This window comes from Macrobrachium nipponense, chromosome 6, assembly GCF_015104395.2.
Source record: "Macrobrachium nipponense isolate FS-2020 chromosome 6, ASM1510439v2, whole genome shotgun sequence".
NCBI classification, from domain to species: domain Eukaryota; kingdom Metazoa; phylum Arthropoda; class Malacostraca; order Decapoda; family Palaemonidae; genus Macrobrachium; species Macrobrachium nipponense.
In genome coordinates, this window is record NC_061108.1 from 114272537 (window position 1) to 114293938 (window position 21402).

Here is a 21402-nt window from a genome sequence, read left to right on the forward strand (position 1 = left end):
CTATTTGCGGGTTCTGGCTAGTATCCCCCATGAACACTGAGGGCCCACTGTAGTACTGCCTTTTTCAGGAAAAACTGATGAAAGAGAATTTTCCATAATGTTATCATTCTTTTTCATCTGACAGAGACAAACGAATTTTAAGTTTGTTTTTCCTTTCAACTGGTGTATGATGAATGCTTTTGATGGAGAAAAAGATTTTTGCAAAAATACATTTAAATCTTTCATCGCTGTTTATGATTACGTACGCCTATCTTTGATGGAGGTTGACGGAGAGGGAGAGATTTCAATGGCACTTGCATTTCTGCCCTTTGTTCAGTATCTAAAGTATACATTTGATTTGGAAGTATGTATTTTATTCACATCGGCCTAATCGCCGATTTCCTTTTTTTTATAATAGTGGCGTTCATTGTTGCAAAACCCTTAAATAAATTTCATATCTGCATATTCCACAGTACTGGAACGATAAGGCATTGTCTCCAGTTTCTTGCTCGCAAAATGAATAAGGAATCTGACACTTATAACTTGAACATGCTTTTGGCAGAAAAGTGAGACTGTTTAGTGAAGTGATCAGTTCCATCCCCCTCTCCATAGCCGTGCTAACTTCAATATCCTGTGCGCGCCTTCTTACTAGACCAATTAATAACAGTTATTTTAAAAATTCACCTCATCGACAAACAAAGCCTTAAAATGCATATGTTTATAGAACATTTTCAGCTCACAATGACATTTTCTTTCATTTTCCCAAATATTTGCATAATCTCATGTTACACCCTATATAAATATGTATGTGTGTGTGTGTGTATGTATGTATGTATGTATGTATGTGTATGTATATGTATATGTATATGTATTATTACTGTTGTTTAAATTACATGGTTATTTGCAGCACATAAAATACCTAAGTATGATAATATTTGAGGCCATCACTCGAACAACCATCTATCTTCAAATTTTCGGATTTTGAGTTATACATACTTTCGAATTCAGCAACTCTTCTTCTATATACTAGTGTTTAGAAATTGTGAAAAAGATATGGTTTTTGCATTCATAATCTAGGGAGAGTGAGAGTAACTAGAAAGATAAATGTGCAATATATTGTCATTCCAATGTTGACAGACTATTATTGTACTTTTCTCAGACTTCAGTTTTTTGCAGTTATGGTGTTATTTAATTTACAGTTTGGATAGATTTATAATATTTACACACATATTTGTAAAGAGTATGCCTTTAGCTTCATTTTGAAAAAAAAGAATGATGACATAGCATTAATATTAACAGAAATATGATAATGTAAACATTGCACAACTTCAAACGCTTTTTTCTCCAATTTCTGTTTTGTGCAGATAGACGGTTGTTCAAGTGACGGCCTCATTTTTAATATTTCAAATTTCCTTGTATAAATTAAAAATTTTGTGTACAAAAGAGTTAAAAATTGTACTCTTACTTGGATATAGAACTGTGGGTTTAAGGGCCTATTCTACTTGAATGGATCATAGACTATTAGGCTATGTAAGATACTGCGTCTGCAACGTAGTTACTTTCATCTTTGTAAACTCATGTTGTATAACATGAATAATTGCTTTTCATGTCAACTCATGTTGTATAACATGAATAATTGCTTTATATGTCTCTGGGATTATAATGCCCCAAGGAATGTCTTGTATCGTGGAAGCGAAGTGTGGTTGTTTCATGAGATAATTCATTTCTCTTCTTCAGTCATAGTTCCATTCAGGTTCTCTTGCTTGCGGGGGTTTTCCCATTTCTGCTGCAAGAGCGCAGTCTATAGCATCATCATGGAGCGGCCATGTCCTCACTCTACCAGGTTTCAGCAAACTGAAATGGATCCGATCATTTATGGGCAATACAGATGCCAGAGACAGAACAGAACCTAATCCACCGGTCATATCGTCTATGGGGCCCTTAAGTCTATGCTTCATTTCAATTAATGTGGTGTGTATGATATCGCTTATGTAGACCAACACCAATTTAAAAGAAAAAATGCAAGATGCTTGTGTGTTTATGCTGCACATGATAAAAAAAAACAAGCACAGACAAAATAATCCAAGATCTTTATGATGATATATAACTTGATATATCTTTCATCAGAGATATCCAGGAACTAATATCAGTGGTGTCATGATTCATGCACGAAACTCAACATTACCAAATGGAGTCAAATCCGTATTGGTAATCATTTGGACCGTTAACTAATGTGATGTCATTCCCCCTTCAAGAGCTAGCCAATTACTTGCATGCAGTGGGCCAGCCTTAGCTGCAATGCTATGTGGATTTTGCCATAGTCTCATTGCTGAGAAATTGCTTAGGTATTTTCATGTAAAATCATCCTAATGCTTTGCAATTGATTGAAATTCATTTTTTAAAAATTAAGGCTGAAGTGTTGACCGGCATTGAAGTGAAAAGTATCGTAGATGCTCAGTCTGCTGCTGAGGGACTCCTCTCTCAGGGATGTAGCAGTGTAATAATTACTCTAGGTGGAGAAGGTGCCTTATACTCCTTCCAAGGACAACATGAACATATACCTGCCGAAAAAGTTACTCCTGTTGACACAACTGTAAGTGTTCTTGTACTGATACAGTTTTTTGCAGTTTTATTAGTAAGTCGATGGAATTCTAATTTTGATAGCAATTGACATAAGAGTTCCTTTTAGGAATGTCTAAATATTTGATAATGTCAGCTATGAATTATAGTATATTCTAACTACTAGCTTCTAATATAAACTGACCAATTGTTGGTTTATTTGGTGCACTTATACATTATAATTTCAGTTAAGGCCTGCAAAAGTGATTGACATTATAATATTGTAGAATAAACAAAGCTTAATTAGGCAGCTAAGTCACATTTTACATACCTGACAGTGTTGATAGTACAATCATAGGTAAAGGTTGTAGAAATAGAGGGTTGGAAATCAGTGTCACTGAAACAGCTTTTGGTTGCTAAAATGAAAATATGCAGAAAAGTATAGTGAGGACGGTGGTCATCTGGATGTTGTTTGAAGAGTGTAGGAGGTAAATTTAGCAGTGTGTTGAATGTAACAGATGGTGTCACAAGAGTTCAAGATTGCAATGTATATGTGGAGCAAGGGCATTTTCAATACCTGAAGCATATTAGAAGCACAAATAGGGAAACAAGGAAACTTGGGCATCTTGGTGGAAGGAGGGCAGGTTTGAGAAGAGGCAGAACATATCTGCTGTTACCATATTAACACATGTTTATTAGAAATACTAGTAGAGTTCTAGGTGATGAAATAATAGTAACTTTCTGGGTGAAGTATGATGAGATGAGTGGAAAATAAGGATCTCAAATTTGTAGAAAGAAGAAAAACATGAACTGTTTGCAGACAAGGACGCTGACTTGAAAAAGATGAAACAGAAAAGGTACAACTAGTTTGTTAAGATTCATTGTCATGGTATCTTGTTAAGGTCACATAACAACGAGAAAGTGGAAGAGAGAAGTGGTGTCCAGTAGCTAGAAAAGAGACCTGAAGGATGGGATGAGAACTAGTACTCAGCCATAAAAGTACAGTAATAAATATTGAAGTAGCAGGACAAATATCGTTAAGAATGCCCAGGAAATCATTGATGAAGGATATAGGGGAAGACCTAGACCAAATTGGGCTTCAGGCAGAAATTGTACAATACTCAGTAGAGTGGGAAACACTCATTTCAAGTCTAGTCCCGTGAAGGGAAAATCTGGAATAAAATAATTATTGATGATAATGACTTTAAATAATATAGAAACATAAGAATTACTGTCAGTAGATCTGTGCCCAACAGGTTAAATGCATTTTCCATAAATAATTTGCAACTAATTTAAATGATGAGCTCGGCTAGATCCCTGCTCACATAAGCATTAAAGAAAACAAAGATACAGATAAAGCACATGAAAGTTCCCCCACTTGATTATGAGGTATTGCTGGAGTCCATTAATGTACGGTACGTATAATAAAGAAGGAAAAAAGACAGGTGTTGTGAAATGATGATTTGCACAAAAAAATAAGATTAAACTAGCAGCAGGATTTTGGTAATTATCAGTACAGTACAGTCAAACCTTGGATTTCATACACCCTGGTTTTTGTATGATTCGGTTTTCGTAGAGTCTTTCTGATGAAATTTTGACTCTGGTTTGGTACATATCCTTGGATTTCGTACATCCGGTAATGTGCAACACTTACAATAAAACTTGTTTCAATCAGCATTAAGTAAGTATTGAAGATAAATTCTGTTGAGGTCTGGTCTGAATCTTCAGCATTTCATTTATTAAATTATAAACTTTTGACAAAGTTGTACTTTATTAGATAAGATACTTATTGATATTTTTATGTTATATAAGAAACAAACCCATCTTCCTGCCAACCATATGAGAGTTAAGAATTTTAATCAGTGGTCTAGTCAAACTAGCTTTTATATCTAAATATATCATAACCTTCAAAGAATTCAGATATTTTACCCAAAATTTTTGTTTTATATTGCAGTTGAAATGATTACTGAACAAATTTACCTCTGCATTTATGTATCATTGTTTTCCTAGCATATACTATATTAGTAATCCTCTCTTTCAGGGTGCAGGTGATGCTTTTGTTGGAGCTCTAGCATATTATCTTGCATATCATCCTAGTCTTACTATGACAGAAATGATACAGAGATCTTGTAAGATTGCAACAGTGTCTGTTCAGGCTCCTGGAACTCAGAGTAGTTATCCAAAGAAGGATGATTTGCCTGTTGAATTATTCTTATAAGTAGTACTTAAGTATTTGATATTGAATTGCTTATCAATAAGTTCAGAGAGGAGTCAACACTGTTTCCTTCCTAATACATTGTTGATTATAGTATATGAAATGTTGAAATTGTTAAGAAAACTTGTGTAGATTTTATTAATATGATTTCTCATCTCAGGGTACCAAGGATTTGGGTTCTTAGTTAACAATTGCATGATATACACGAGACATTTGGATATTTTCATATTTCTCTTTTATACATTTAGAATCTTGAAGTATGCTCAGTTGTTTCACTTTTAATAATCAGTGTGATTGTGCTATAAGTTTATTTTCCCATTATTATTTAATTTTTTGGTTGTCAGATGAGGATTTCAGAGCTATACTCATCTTTACTTATTTTTAGGGGTGTTTAACTGCCATTTGGCCAGGTGATCTGTGCCAGTTTGGCTGTTGTAAGTCCTATTCACATAAGAGTAAAGTAATTTTGACCTTCCAAGGCATGTGTTTTTGTGAACTTTGAATAATAAAATAGAAAGTTTTACTGGGGCTAAGAGCATTTTGAAAAAGGTCATGTCTTTTTTGCAGTTTAATAGTTAACTTAAATCCACGTAATTAGTAAAAACTTAGAGGAATTGTAAGTTAGATATATAGTCAGTAGTGAGAGGTGGCTAGCTGGTAACAAGTAAAAGTATTTTTATCCTAGGAATGCACTATGTAGGGGTATTAAGGTTAACTGGTATTAGATGGATGAGTTTGGTGAACCTTCTTCTCACTGTCATCAAGTACTTCTGTCACAGTTGGGTTAAGACACCTTGCTGCACTTTGACTTACCTTCATTTCAAAAAAAAAGTGAACAAGAGGTGAAATTAATTAATTTTCTATATTATAGTGTGCATTTGACTGTTAATATAGAGTATGCCATGATTCTCCAAATGTTTTTGCATAATGCATATATAACAAATAAATGTATAAGTTTTGCTGTACACCTTTAGAAGATAAGATAAAGAAGGAGAGAAGTAGAGGTTCATAGAAAGTTGCAATAAGGAACACGACAAGTAAATTAAAGAACTAAAGGTAAAGGATGCTAGCATTACGATGCAGACTAGGCTTAATATGTTGGATCTGAAGGTGAACCTCAAGGAAAAATACAAGGGTGATGTATGGGATCTTTGCAGAACCAAAGACGACAACACTGGACATTCACTCTTCCAAAAGGAATAAAAGAAATTAAAAATGAGAACATAGCCTTAGAGACCCTAAAATTTTTGAACTAAAAATTAGGGAAATGCATAGGACTAGCAGTATGGCTTAAGGAGTATACTAGCTAGGGAATCACTGGTCATTCAAGCTAGAGCCTGCACTACCTTCATAACAGTAATAGTAAAGGCAAAAGAAAAGTAAGAAAAAAAGTAAAGTAGTAACTTATTAATATTCAGTATGAAATTAATTAAGAGTAGTAGCATGTAAATATTCAATGGTGAAAAATTAAAATGGTAATAATATTATAATTTTCAGCAGGTTATTGGACAAAGACTTAAGAATGTAAAGGTATACAACATTTCACTGGTTAATTCACAAGGAATTATTGTAATATTTTTTGCAGGAAAGAGTAATGGTGTATGAACACAAACAAGCACTCAAATTAGTGAAGTCTTAAAAGGAAAGTAAACAGTTATAATAATGACATTAAAGTCTTATGTAAGGAAGAAACAGTAAATAACAATGAAATTAGTGTTAAATAAGAGAATGAATAAGATGAAAATAAAAAATGCCCCATTCTTCAGTTTTGCTGGTCTGCCTCTCTATCTCTTCATAGTGCAACTGAGGAGTTTTCTCTCGGTTCCACCTTTAGATCCTTGTACTACTTCATATCTTTTATTTTTGGGATCTCTTTATCTTTCTTTCCTATCACTCCAACTCCCTTTGTTTGCTGCTCTGACTGGTGAATGGCAGTGAGCACTCAGGAACCAGGAATCATATAAAATAGTCTAACCTAAAAGATTGACTGATAAGCTTATACAGGTAGATGGTAGCTACTATTTATTCACTTAAGTTTAATTCAAATTTCATACATTTTTATTATATTTTATTAACTTTTTTTGTAAACGTATAATTTAAAAGGTCATATAATAGATAAATATTGGTTGAGCCTTATGTATATAAACATATGTATGCTCTTTCTTTTGAAAGTGGCAAGGAGGCACTAAAGAGTAGGAAATAGTGCTTTGTACAGTCGGCTTACAAAGAATTGGCGTAGTTTCTTAATTCATTGTTTGTTATGGGAATATTGCCATATGCAGGTGCCAGATTATTTACTTAACAATAAATAATTTTTCCTTTCAAAGGTGCTATACTTGAAATGAATTACATAAGAATTGAGTAGACTTATTCAACGTATCAAAGATAATTATTTTGCAAAGTAAGGAAAATATATAACGATGGGTCCACAAATTCTAACTTTATTCTTAACTCTAGCTTCTTGACAGCATAAACGTTTTGAAGTTGGCTTTGCTGCCGCTCGAGTCTTGACCCAACATATCCTACTGCACTGGGTTATTGTCATTTTGTCTCCCACAGCCAAAAAATAATACATTAAGGTGTCAACATTCTTTAATAGCAGTGTTTAATTAAACTAATTTTGTCCTTTGATCAATAAAATAATTTGCATGACACATTTAGTGAGCCTAAATTTGACTTCTGATTTTCACACATGATTAGCCTAGGTCTATTTTCAGCAGTGTACTCTCTCGGATACGTAATGTGAATGAATATTTAAATCGACAATATCTATATTAACCTGCTTTATTTGATTACCTATTCCCATTATTCTTTTTTTATTGGCCATGTTCTCCCTTTTTCTTATCCTTTTCATAATTGCTTAACAAACTTATCTATTCAAAGTAAAAAAGCAATCATAGAAAAATCAAACGAATATAATTCAGTCTTTTATTTTTTATCGAATTCCTTGCATATCATCCTGTTTCATCTGGACATGTGGAAAGCTGTAGGAGTCAAAACTGACGAATACATTAAGAAAGGCTTACTTTCATAAAAGCTCTCTTGGGTTGATCTTTCTGTAGCTATTCATTTCTTCTAAATAGAAATTAATTAAAATTAGTTTCACATGTATGGCTAGACCTACTACCATAAGCATATTATAAGTGGCTGAAAAGATAAGAAATATGAAAGGTGACGCTTTCGTTTAAGTCTTTCAGATTTTTTTTTTTTTTTCAATAAAAACCAACCTGCTTTAATCGGGGGTTGCTATTTGACAGCTACAACAATCATACAAGGTGTAACACGAGTGTATGCAAATATTTTGGGGAATGAAAGATAAAGTATCTGAACAGAGAATATTTTATAAACATGCATTTTAAGGTTTCCGTTGTCGGTGAGGGGAATTTTAAAATAACTGTTATCTTATCATTAGTGATTCTTTCATGCTGTGGATTAGGCCGATGTTAATAAAGTATCTCCCAATAAAATGTATTCTTTAGGTTTGAAGAAAAAAAATGCATGCATCATTGAACCTGTTTCCCTCCCTATCCGATAGATAAAAAACAAAACAAAAAGAGTAAGCCTAACTGAATCCTCATCCATCAAAGATAAGTTTGCTTATTCATTAGACTTATTCATTAGACACCTATCAAAGATTTCCAGTGTATATTTAAAAATCTCTTCCTCTCCATCTAAACTATTCATCAGACACCAGTCATAGGCATAGAGCTAATCATAATTCCTGGTTCAGCAATGTCATGACGAGGCGCTAGAATTCAAAATTCACAAATGAATGTTGCTCAGCAACATTTACACTACTGTATTGTCTTGCTCTCTTGTGGAGCTTCGAGGAGTTCCACCTCTAGGCCCATGTTCTAAACTTTGCCGTTCTCTAAACTATTTGATTCATCTATGTATGATTCTCTTCGGTATATTAAGCTTCCTTGATATCTCTCTAACAGGAACTTGCATCGAATGCATTGCAATAATTGTCTCTCGCGCAGCGAAGGATGTTTCTTAGGCTGATAAATGACACATTGATATTAGATTCCCACACACATAACAACATCAAAAACAATAGTGAGGTCAGTTGGTTCACACTGTTGGGTTATCATTTTTTTTTTATAGCATTTTGTGAGTTTCCAATGTTTTCTGTAAAATTTAACAAATGAAATCGTTCAACTACCTTCAACTTAATATTGAAATGACAATGTAAGGACTGTGTTTATGCGTTACTAGTAGTGATAGGTGTTCCCTATCTATTTGGTAATGCATATCAGTGGTTGTGATATGTCCCACCTCGGTGTTCGCGGGTTCGATTCTCGGCCATTCCATTAAGGAGAGAGAGATGTGTATTTCTGGTGATAGAAGTTCACTCTTGACATGGTTCGGAAGTCACGTAAAGCCTTTGGTCCCGTTGCTGAATAACCACTGGTTCCATGCGACGTAAAAGCACTTTACAAACAATCAAACAAGCAAGTGATATGACATTTTTATCACTTCATTTCATTCACGTCAATTTTACTACAGATACCATCCTACTTACAACCAAGTTTGGTTCCGACCCACTGGTTGTAAGTCAGAATGGATGTAAGGTCGAACCTTAGAAAGTGGCCAACATACTGGGTAGGGTATACTATCAAACCTTTGCTATATAAAAGTGCCTACTTAGTACTGTAATATAATGTACAATCATTATTTCAATCTTTTTACCATAATGTACTTCTACTAATACATTTTAATCATTTATGTAATAGTATATATTACGTACAATCAGGCATTGAGTTACAATGGGGTTAGCTTCTTGCATGCATGTCAGAAGTCGATTCTTACGTAAATTGGTTTGCAATTCAGTCTACAGTACAGTTAATACCAAATGATGCTGCAGATAGGGCAGGTAACTCAAACTGATGCTGCCTGAGTGATGAGAGTTCTCATGAGATGGTGCAGTGCCAAGTAACTCAATATTCAACTGTCTGAAGTAAGGTTGAAAGTACGAGTGGTCGTATATCGAGCAGGTTGTAAGTCGGATAGTAGTTGTATATGGAAAATAGTTTTACACAATAACCTAACATGATGTTCTAAAGATATCAGTGACTGTTTTTAACGCCATTACATAAGATTTCTTTCATCTTTGAAAAGAAAAACAGATTAATAAGGCATGAATCATGCATCAGGCATAGGTAATTTCTTCAGAACAAGGCATAATGCATTAGAATTGAGTATCATAGATAGGCTTACAGGAGGAAGTGCCAACTGCAATTTCTGCAAAAATGTAGCTCTGATTCATATTTGTTAGTCATTTTTATTCTTGACATACTGTAAGGCAAGCACGACTCGCACCCAGGCACTTAAGAAAAAAACATGGTGGCGTGGCTGCACGGTTTTTGACCAGTTTTCACTCGGTATACGCACGCGTTGTCAAATCGCACGATTCCTTGATTTTTCATCTCCGATTTTTAACTGGATCCAGCTAGGCACTAGAAAATTATCCTATTATTAAGACATCAGGGTTGTAGCTATGGAAAATACAAATTGTCTTAGAAAATTTGTCATTTTGTTATTTTAGCAGAAAAGTTCACATTGAAATAAAAGCAAGAAAGCTGTGCAAAACAAAGTAAAAGAAGTCAAATACTAACTGAGAGTAAAGCGCCTCAGTGGCATGGTTGGTTTGGTGTTTGCTTCTCACCTCGGTGGTCGCGGGTTCGATTCTCGGCCAATCCATTCAGGAGTAAGATATGTGTATTTCTGGTGATAGAAGTTCACTCTCGACGTGGTTCGGAAGTCACGTAAAGTTGTTGGTCCCGTTGCTGAATAACCACTGGTTCCATGCAAATAAAAACACCATACAAACAAACTAACTGAGAGAAGTGGAGGAGTCCATAAAGAGGGACTTCCAGTACATGTTATAAAAGTTCACATATTAACACAGCTGAAAGAAGAAATTAAAGAAAAAAAGCCATATGAAAAAAAAATAAGAACAATACAAGGAAAGCATCTTAAGAACGAACCAGTAGTGGTCACTAAGGAAATAGTAAATTAAAACCAAGGAAAAATAAGTACTAGTTAAGAGAAACCCTTCAAAGGACAATAAAGGGGTGAGGATATATTACAGACAAGCAGAAATTAGAGAGTAGTGAAATGATTATTTTGAAGAATACGAAGGAAAGAAATATTGAAAGGGAAAGTAACATCGGAAAACATGGGAATACAAAGATATGCTGAGGCAAGTCACCTAAAGAAAAGAAGCTATCAAGATATGAAGAGACAAGGAAGAAAATTAATCAGACCAAAAAGACTACTGACAATCATAAAACCAAATGGGAAGAAATTGCCATAATTGAAAAAAGACATGGAAAATTAAAGCCAACAAAAGCAAAGCGCAAAGTCAGTAACTTGGAAAACTTCTATAGCAAACAACAGAATATGGCTCAAAACATAGCTAATTCAATCAAAAGTAAAAAATACATATTAGGGGAAGTTCTACGGAAGGGACTATGAATGCCAACGTTCTTGTATGCCTTAGAAGAGTGAAACTGGTTAAAGGAAATAAGTGAATTGCAAAAGTAAGCTGCAGATTTGAAATGACAATCCTGAATTCTCTAAAGTGTTGAAGTTTTGTTTTACTATTTGAAATATAAATCTTATCCAGTCACGGAAGTGACATGAAGAGCAAACTGCCCATTCTGAACCATGCCCTCAACAGTAACCAGAAAAGGCTCCTAATAACCTTAAACTAGTAAGGAATAAAGTAGTACCTTGGATTTTGCAAGTTGGTATGTAAAGGAGTTACAATTAGGAAGAACTAAATGGATTTAAAAATCACTAAAGAAATTATGAAAGACTTGGTCAACAAGTGGAAAAGAGAAAGTGTAAGACAAGAAACCGATTATGATAACAGAAAACGGTGCTGATTACCACAAGTAACAAGAAATGGAGAAGAAACTAGATGTTTGTATTGTTAGCAACACTATCAGGAGGATAAAATGGAATTAACAGCCCAAATCTTACTGTCCAAATTGAAAATAAAAAAAAATATGGTACCATGGAAAAGATAAACAAACGACCTAGGCAAAATATACTGACAAAGGGAGCCGTTTTAAAGGCAGATGCTGCTGCTACTACTGCTCTGCCCGTCTATGAACATGCAAGTTGCAAAGGAGATAACCTGGAGTAGAGGAGATCAGAACAGCACTTAGCACTATGGAAATTGTCCTAGTCAACCAAAATATGTATAAAACCTATGAATGTATGGAGATAGATGAGGGAAAATATGACCTATCAGACCATCACCTCATAAAGGTCCAATTCAGAATGAACACTAAAGTAAGGAAAACATTCAGAGATGAAACAAAAGAAATCAAATATTTGAAAGTTACGGAAGTGTCTACCAGGAAATACCTTGAATACATAGAGCATAAAGTAAGCCAACAAGACAGAAAAGGAGATCTAACCCAGTTGGAAGAAACAATGAGTGAAGCAAAAGCAAATAACCTAGAGAAGATAATCAAAAGAAGGTTAAAGACGGAAAGCAAGAAGAAATAGAACCAGTATGGGTCACCAAAGAAATAAAGAAACAGGCGAAAGAAGGATATATTACAAATTAATAAGAAAAGTCACAAGAATAGAAGAAAAGAGATACTCCGAAGAAGCATATCTTAAACAAAAACAAAAAGTACAGATAATAATAAAGAAAGCATATGAAGAAAAGGTTAGAAATAAGATAATGAATAATACAAACAGACACAGGAAAATCTGGGAATATATAAAAACGTTGAGAGGAAAGACCACATCAGAAAAAAAAAATGGATAAGGATATATGACGAAAATAAGCAAGAGATGAAGGAAGAAACCGGGAAAGAGCTGGTAAAATTCTGGGAAACAATATATCAAAAAGAAGAAGAAAAAATAGGAGGGATGTGGAATGAAAGCAAGAAAGAACAGTACTAACATGACATGGAAGAAATGGTGGAAAGATTAGGACAGCAGATGAAATACCCTATATCTTTAAGAGAACACATGCATGGAGTGTATGATCTAACAGAGACATAGATTAGACCCATGGAAGAAATCAACATAACAGATGATGTAAAGAATCAACTCAAAAAAATGAAGGCAAATAAAGCACCAGGACCAGACGAAATGAAACCAGTTCTGTTCAAACTACTCTTAAAAAGTACCAACCTTAAAAAAGAATGGCAGAATGTCTGAACAGCCTACTGAAGGGCAGGAAAACGCAGAGAAGCTGGTTTAAGTAAAAAACAACACTTACCCCCAAGAAACAAAACCCCACAGTCAAAGATCTTAGGCCAATTGCTCTAACAAATGCATCATATAAAATTTTCATGGGGATCCTGAAGACCAAAATAGAAAAGCATATTAGAAACACAGGAAAAGTGAATGAACTGCAATCAGGTTTTACTGCACAAAGGAGAGGAATCGATAATTTATAGATTTTATAATACTGCATACAAGAAACGTACAGAAGAAAGGACCCATTATTTGTAGTATCAATAGACTTCCAAAAAGCATTTGACTCAGTTAATAGAAAAAAGCTCATTGAGGTCATGATGAAATATAGCTACATGCAGAAGTAGTAAATGCAGTTGCAAAGATATATACAAATGGTGTAACAAGCCTATGCCTTAATAAAGAACAAAAAGAGCTAAATGTAACTAATGGAATAAGACAGGGATGCAATGGCTCAACCATATTCTTTCTATTAATAACGTACCTGATAACAGAAAAATAAAAAAAATACACAACAGAGGGTTTTAGAAATGAAGTAATAAGGATAGTGGCACTATTATATGCAGATGATGGATTAATACTAGGACACACACTAGACGAAATAACAAAAGCAATAAAAACCCTTATGAAAATAGCGAATGGATGCCTAAACATAAACAAGGACAAGAGTAACATACTAATATACATACAACGACTGGTATAGTATCGATGATGTGGAAAATATGGAGCACATAGAAGGAATAAAAATAGTTAAGCAGATTAAAAAAACAATGCTGATCAGTAGGGTCAGACTAGGTATACTAGGATTAAATGATAGAAATAGGATAAAGGGAGAAGATACAAAATGTTTATGCTGTGAGGAACAAAATGAAAATTTAGAACATTTCTTACTTTACTGTCCAGCATACAATGAAATTAGAAATAGATATAGCTTTATGCAGCAACCATATCAAGAAAATAAAGAGGAATTAGTAGCAAATATAATCTTATTGGTAGTACTAATGAGGGAGGAAGTGGAGAATCGGAAAGATTTTATAAAAAAAATGTGGTATTTCAGAGAGAAGAAGCTCAAGCAAACACAAACAAAGGAGGAATAAAAGAAGCAAGGGAGCCGTTTCATAGGCATATCCCACCCTTTACTACTACTACTACTACTATAGTAGTAGTATTAGATACTGGGCTTGCTGCATAACCTATTATTCCTGAGTACCTTACAGTGCAGTTCAGAACTAACGAATGGAGACCGAAGTTCCAGTTGATCAACTGGAGAGCTATCCAAAGTTTTCATGGCTTGTAAGTCGCGTAAAAGGTAGCACTGGTTAGACCACCTTGATTCATAGGCTAAACCATTTCCCAAGGGAGGTAGTGCCATCAGAACACCTCTTCTGTATTCTACTATAGGTAGGCAGTACTTAGGTAGGTAGTAGTAGCTATTAGGTACCTAGCTAGGCTACTTAAGGGTATTTGCAGCGTCCTTTTGGCCCCTAGCTGCAACCCTTTTCATTCTTTTTTATTTTACCTCCTTTCATATTCTCGTTCTTCCTTCTGACTTTCCACCCTCGCTAATAGGCTAGCTAATTGTTTTATAGGTAGTAGCTAGGTAGGGTAAATAACCGAGTGGACTGGCCAACTCACCAACTACCGAGGTTTTGGCCAATCTCCGAAAAAGTACGTTAACACGTCCTGAAGAGATGGTTGTCAGTCATGAGTTGTTGGTGGTGATAACAGGAGCTCAAGACCTCTACTCTCCTTTCGAAGTAAGTATTTTCTCCAAAGTTAGAAATTAAGGACATACTTTAAGATTTAAACAGAGGGTAATGAAAAGGGTGGCCAACGCAGTGCCCACAATCCCAAAACGCTTTCAAAGTTTTTACTTACAACTCCAAATATTTAGAAGATTGACGCCATCTCAATGTTTGCTGAGTCGCTTGTGTCAACAAACTTCCCATTTCCTGTGCTAAAGCCGCACACCACTTGTACCCATAGACGCTGGGGCACTTTCATCACAACAATTGTAACCCCGACCTCTAACCAGCACTTATTCGTACTTATTCAAGGTGACTATGGCATTCTTTGCGGAGTTGGTAGATCTAGGGTACTATTCCGCGGCTGCCTAGACTATGGCAGTTGCGGTTTTTCTATGCAGTTTTACCTTCTGAACAAGAATTTTAAGTAATATTTATTCGGACGACTGTAATTAATCCCCGGGGGCCAGTACTAAACACGGCGAAATACATTGGACGCCCCAATCCCCAGTAGATGTCATATCCACGGTTACGTCGTTCCCGTGCAGTGGCAGTGCGAAAACTATTCTGGGTAGAATTACCGCTGCGGTTTTGCCGTTCGCAGTTGTTTATTCAGTGTTCATTACCCCCAAACTTGGTATAAAGGACTTACACAAAAACCAAAACCGGGGAACAATAAGTGAAATTAGCGTATCAATTTGTAGTATATATACATATTACAGCAATTTTATCATTACTGCATTACTATAACAACTAGAATTCATGGAAACAGTTTGTAAATGCATCGGCGTACGTGTGAAGCTCCACTAGATTGGCAATGATGAGTCTTTTTGCCGTCGTCTGCTCGTACTTCAGAAATATCTGTAATTTTTTGGGGTAAATTTGGTTGCAAGAAAGGGATAATAGACATGAATTAGATAAATATTTTGAAGCAAAGTTAAACTAAATAATGAGTAAAGTAAACAATTAAGGGAATAAAGCTTTGCACCTCATAAAGAGTGTAGTCGTCTGCTGCTCGTAACTGTGTTTGCAGAGTGAGTGCTTAGGAAACCAGGAACAGCAACGTGGTTCAAGTGCAATGTGGAGTGAATTAAGACCAAAATGTGTATAATTACAATCAAATAAGCACTGTGGAGTTTCAGTTGTGATGGCAGTAAGGATAAAACGACAATTTTACAATGTAAAAATGAATTCAGTTCAAAACCATGACCCAGGAATAAAAAGTTTCATACTTTCACTAATATAGGCAACAAAAGTTGTTTTATTGTGCTGATTACAACTGCAATCTTGAGTAAGATCAATAAACGTTACATATATACGCTAACATTATTCAAATGAGTGCTGGGAAAGAGGGACGAGGTGAATAGGAGGTTTCCGGCAGCTCTCCATAGGATTCAGCGTCGGGAGACTACGTTCCTGGAGGGACCTTAGGGTCCTACCGGACGTACGTACACATCGTTGAGGAAGGATCTTATGTCAAAACTGGAGACTATGTCTCCATGGCTTTTTCTGTCCTTTGGACAGATTTCAATTCGCAGTCCCTTATAGGTTCTTGTGTTTTGGGAGCCTCGATTGTATATTCTATTGAATTGTACTCTCATTCCAGTCTTAAATGCCCGTTCCTCCTCGATTTCTACGGGAGTTGAGGAGGGCCCCCACCCTGATGATCATTTGACCAAAATCCGGGGTCTCACCGAGTGATTAAAGTTCTTTGGAATTTCTAGCACTCTTCGAGTATTTTGGTCTTCTACGATCTGCAAACACTTGGGCGAGACGAGAATGCCTGATAATTGTTACTATGATAACCGGGAATCTTGCTGAATGCTCGAATTCCTTGGAATTTCTGGCATTCTCAGAGTGTTATGGTTTTTCTGTAATTTCCAAACACTCGGGTGAGACAGAATGCCCGTAATTGTTTATTACAAAATTGGGAGTCTCGCTAAACCATTAAATTCCTTGGAATTTTCTAGTGTTCGTAGGGTGATTTGGTTTTCTTAGATTTCCAAACACTCAGGCAGCGGGTATTCTCTATGATTATTACAATAATCGGGAGTCTTGCCGAGCACCTGGATCCCTTGATTTCGTTGCCGCTCGTCGAGTGCTCGGCTTCATCATATTACCCAGTACCAGGCGAGAAAAGGCTCGCCCGATTACGTATTGTCATAAAAGAGTCAGGTTTTTCTTGCCGAGCGTGGGAATTCTTACAAATTCTAATGCTCTCCGAGTACTCACTATTACAAGTGCTTGGATGGTGAGACGAGTCTTTGCCAGTACAGATGAGTCTGCTCCTCAGTCTGGTTTGGAGTATGTAGAGCTTGGAACTGCATGCAACACCTTTTGGGTGAATGGTCAAGTACCATCCTTGTCTATTGCACCTTAGGGTCCAAACATGAAGGACAGCAGACACAGAATCCCTCTTATTCTTTTTTTAGGAAACTTAGGCCTTGAAGGAAAACAGTTAACTGGGAAGAAGTGATAGGTCTTTGTTGATGATTACCACTCATAATTATGAAGTGGTGATCTGCTCTGCTCTCTCGGCTTGGTTCGACCAGACAGCTCGATCTGCTGATCTGAGTGCTCAGCTGTAACAAACGAACTCTCTGCTCTTGATCGGTGCGGTTCCTTGCCATGACATAGCACCCTCCCTTCCTGTGTTGGGGTCATCGTCTTTTGTCTTCGTCATCTGAAGCCTCCTAACTTACCTCTTCAAAGTTCTTCACCCCTTAAGAAGTCTCACTATGTGACTTCTAAAGGTCTGCACCCTTTCATCATGAGAGGAAGTAATTGGCTGTTTCTTCGGCTCACCTGCTCCTTCTGGAGTGGGAACCTGGACGCTATCCACAAATATGGTGTCTCGGGAGCCCCATGAGTTAGAAGCCAGGTTCGTTCTCCTGTCTCTGGTTCCAAGGGCAGTCGGTGCTCATGGAACCAGAGCTGCATTGGGTATACTCGTGTACGGGTGTGTCCGAGTGTACAACCCCCCAGGGGGGTCGTATATCCACAGTCAGTGATAGGTAGTCTTCTCTCCATTACGATAGTGGAGCAGTATGAAAGAAGGGACAGAGCCACGTTGGTGGCTCGGACCCACCTGTGAAACCCAGGAATGGCTATTCTTCAGGTGCCAAGATCGATGCTGCTGTCCCTCGTGACAAGGCATCTGAAGGAGATAGGAGGAGGTCCACTATGTAGTCCTCTTCATGAGGTTCGATCCCAGAGAAGATAAATGCATAGCAAGATGTGGCAAGTTCTCGCCAGCTTTTACTGCATTTAACTCTGGTCAACTTTCGCTCGCGTTTGCGCGAATGAAGCGGTTGTAGGAATGAATGCTTCGTTTAACAGAGTGAGAACATCGCAAGTACAGGAAAGAGCAAGCAAGAACAGTCAATCCTCCTCCTTTTTTTTTCCCCTCTACTTCCTGTTTATACCAGAATGAACAAGGAAATAAGAGGAATTCTGCAGAGTTTACTCCTCGGAATTCAAACCCGAGAGACTATGTTTTTGGTTCGATCTTAGGATCTTACCGAACATATGTCAATCTGTCAGGATGGATAGCACTGAGAGGTTTGAATGCCTCTCCAGTGCTACTGTTTTGGGAAAAGCCAGTTCGGCTTGAACTAGTCTTCGGTATCCTGTTATCACTGTTGAAAGTCTCCCCTTTGGTGGGAAAACTTCACCTTCGCTTTCTTCGTCAGAGAATGAAGGAGGTCTGCTTCCAGTCCTTTGAGTAGTAGGCGCATATCTGTAAGTTAACTCTTCCGGTATGTGACCGAGACGAATAGCACTTTCTCTTAATTAACCTGGAACTCAGGACAGCCTTTCTGGCCTCCCAAAAGTTACCGGTTTTGATTTTGATAACTGGTGCTATTGTTTCCCAACGACACCACAGCATTTGCGTTATCACCGTAACAAGAAGGTTATCTTTCCCTCCCATTTCGGTTAAAATGCAGATGCTCGAATGTATCTTTTGCTCTCAATGGTTCTAACTGAACACATTCCTTCATGGAATGCTCTACCAGGCAACTCAGGATGATAACAAGTTGAGCGAGCAGTGTATAGCTCTGCCTCAGTACTGCTTGCTCTCCGAGAGTCTTTTTGGTTTGGTATTGTTTCTCCTCTGTAGAGGATTGACTTCCAATTTGAATCTGCCGGGTAATCACAGACTTAGGCCTCTGGTTGGCTAGAATTCTCATGTGTATGCCCATCTCTCATGCACCACATTTGCTGTTGCAAGAATTTTCAGGACAGGATATATCTCATTAGGACGATTGTTATCGTCTTTCTTTTTACCCCACGGTATAATAGAAGTCTGTAGCCTGGTCTTCTGCTTCGTCGCACCTGCCCCATCGGCCGCTGCGATGAAGCAGAATGATATTCTTCAGACAATTTGAGTTTGTCTTCTAATATACATTTCCTAATTCGTAAGATGTTCAATTATTCTTTGTTCACCCCGAATTGTAAATGAATAACAGAAGACTTCACCTGTTCCCCACTAGTTCTGCTTCCAAAGTAAATAGAAACTTCCTCCATGATCCAATCCACAAGAACCAGTTCTTCTTAGGCAGTACATCCTTGTGTTTTCACATCTGAAAGACTCTCCGCTTTCATTACAAACTCCGACTTTCTCACTGTGCAGCAATGAAATAGCAGATTAGCTTTTTCAGCCCTCTGTAAAACAACTGGGATTAAAGCCGTCTTCACTGGTTGGTGTCATCAACAGGACTTTTTCTATGATCAAAATCTTGAGATTTTACTTCTCTCGATTCAACTGTGAAGACGTAGGTCCACATTCACCTTAGTCATTCACTAGTAATATAGTATTGTTTCTCCTTAGTTGAGATTCAACTACTGTTGAGAAACTTGTCTTGTCATCACAGGGACCTCGGTCTTTAGAAGGCAATTGACTATTGTCTGATGTATGCATGTCTCACGAGAAAGATCTTCTCGTCTCTCAACATCATCGGCGAACAAGATAGACGGTTTGTATGGTTATTCTCAACGTAACCCTTCAAAAGGCGGGTGTCATGTTGTGACTACGTCTCGGATGCGTGACAGTGCAGTCATTTGGCATCTGTTGACAAGTCTTGAGTTCTTCATGATCTGCGCTGTGGACTTTGTATTGGTTGGTCTAGATAAGTCATTACTTTGTCCTATTGGTGTGTTACTGTACCCATGAACAATCGACATCCATCATTGAGTGTCGGTGTCTTTATCCGCTGCAGACTGCCATTGCAGAAGTGTCCAATGACACGTCTTTCTCCAAGTCTTACGAGATTGTGAGAGACTTCTCTGCAGTTGGATAGTCCAGTGGATGGGTACATTTCATCACTCCGAAGAATATGCTGGACCGGAAGATAGATGAGGTCTTATTGCAACCATATTTATATCTTTCTTCCTTCGGGTCTGCCCACAGGTCCTTGGAATCTCCTGTCCTTGGACCAGTGGTGGATGCTTGGAGATTGTGTTTGCTTACCCAACTCCTTCAAGAGACCATTTGCATCTCGCCCATGGTGTGTGGTTCTAGAGGTAAGAAGGATGCGAGAGTGACTGGCCTCTCCACCTTCCCCACCTCGTCCTTCTACTCCTCTTCCCTCGGGTTGAGGATAGGACTCAAACTTACGCTGGCTGGTTGGGCGATTGATGCGGTAAGCTTACACATCGAGTTTCCTTCCTATTTTTCTTAGAATCATAGTAGCAATCCTGCTCCTTCTTCCAGCAAGGGGAGGAAGGAGACTGGTAATTATGCAAACCCTTTCCAGAACTTTGCATTAATGCTTCCAACTAAAATATTCTTCCTAGCCCTTTTTCGGATGAGTTACGATTCCTCACTCATTGGAAAAGGCCCAGAAGTCTGACTGTTGATCATGCAGCTCCTATACTCCGATCAAGTTGTCAGAGGCAGGGCACTCCTCCTTGCTCTTACGACCAGGAGGAATAGCCCAGGTGTGTAGAACTCCAGTCATTTCTAGAGGCTTACTCACATTCCTCCCACCAATCAGTAAGTCTTCCTTATGTAAAGGACTGAGGGTTTGTATATCATATAGGAACAAATCACAATTTTTGAAAGTAAATTGTATTTTTCCTAACTATATAAACCTGAGGTCCTTTGCTTTATGCCTACCTCGTGCCACCCCTCAATCTGAACCTGGGACGAAAGGCAAAGTGGAATGTTAACATCCAGGCAGGCAGGCCTACTGGCCTACCAGACAGTACGTGTAGTTACTGCCTAACCACCTTGTTCAAGAATTTAACGATAATTCCAGAATACACTGAAAGTAATTCCTTATATAAAGGACCTCAGGTTTGTATAGTTAGGAAAAATACAATTTGTTCATGAAACTTACCTGTCAGATATATATATAGCTGTATTTTTCCGAATCCGACAGAAATTTAAACACTTACGACACACGCAGTGGGAGTCAGGTGGTTAGTACCCATTCCCGCCGCTGGGAGGCGGGTATCAGGAATCATTCCCATTTTCTATTCATAATTTTTCTGTCGCCGGTGCTGAAAACACCTGTTTGCAGCACCTCCGTCCAGATTTTGGAAACTTACTAGCTACTTGAGTATCCCTTTTGGTTTTTCTTTGGTATCTGAATTGGATCGGTGGCTTGGCACACGTGACTTTGGATTGATTTTGAATTGTATTGATTTTTCTTTGATCAAGATGTCAGGGTC

At 37.3% G+C, this 21402-nt stretch overlaps 2 protein-coding genes across 8 annotated transcripts in view; one reads left to right on the top strand and one right to left on the bottom strand.

The window, feature by feature from the left end:
* The window catches only part of LOC135216237 (ribokinase-like), a 50841-nt gene extending 42877 nt beyond the window's left edge, over positions 1–7964 (top strand). Inside the window, exons 2-5 of the mRNA XM_064251393.1 lie at positions 1733–1950; positions 2107–2187; positions 2378–2572; positions 4580–7964. Of these exons, the coding sequence (XP_064107463.1) occupies positions 1733–1950; positions 2107–2187; positions 2378–2572; positions 4580–4756 (671 nt within the window). The 3' untranslated portion in view covers positions 4757–7964. The remainder of the gene's footprint in view (positions 1–1732; positions 1951–2106; positions 2188–2377; positions 2573–4579) is intronic.
* The window catches only part of LOC135216933 (ribokinase-like), a 248744-nt gene that overhangs the window by 45985 nt on the left and 181357 nt on the right, over positions 1–21402 (bottom strand). The window lies entirely within an intron of this gene.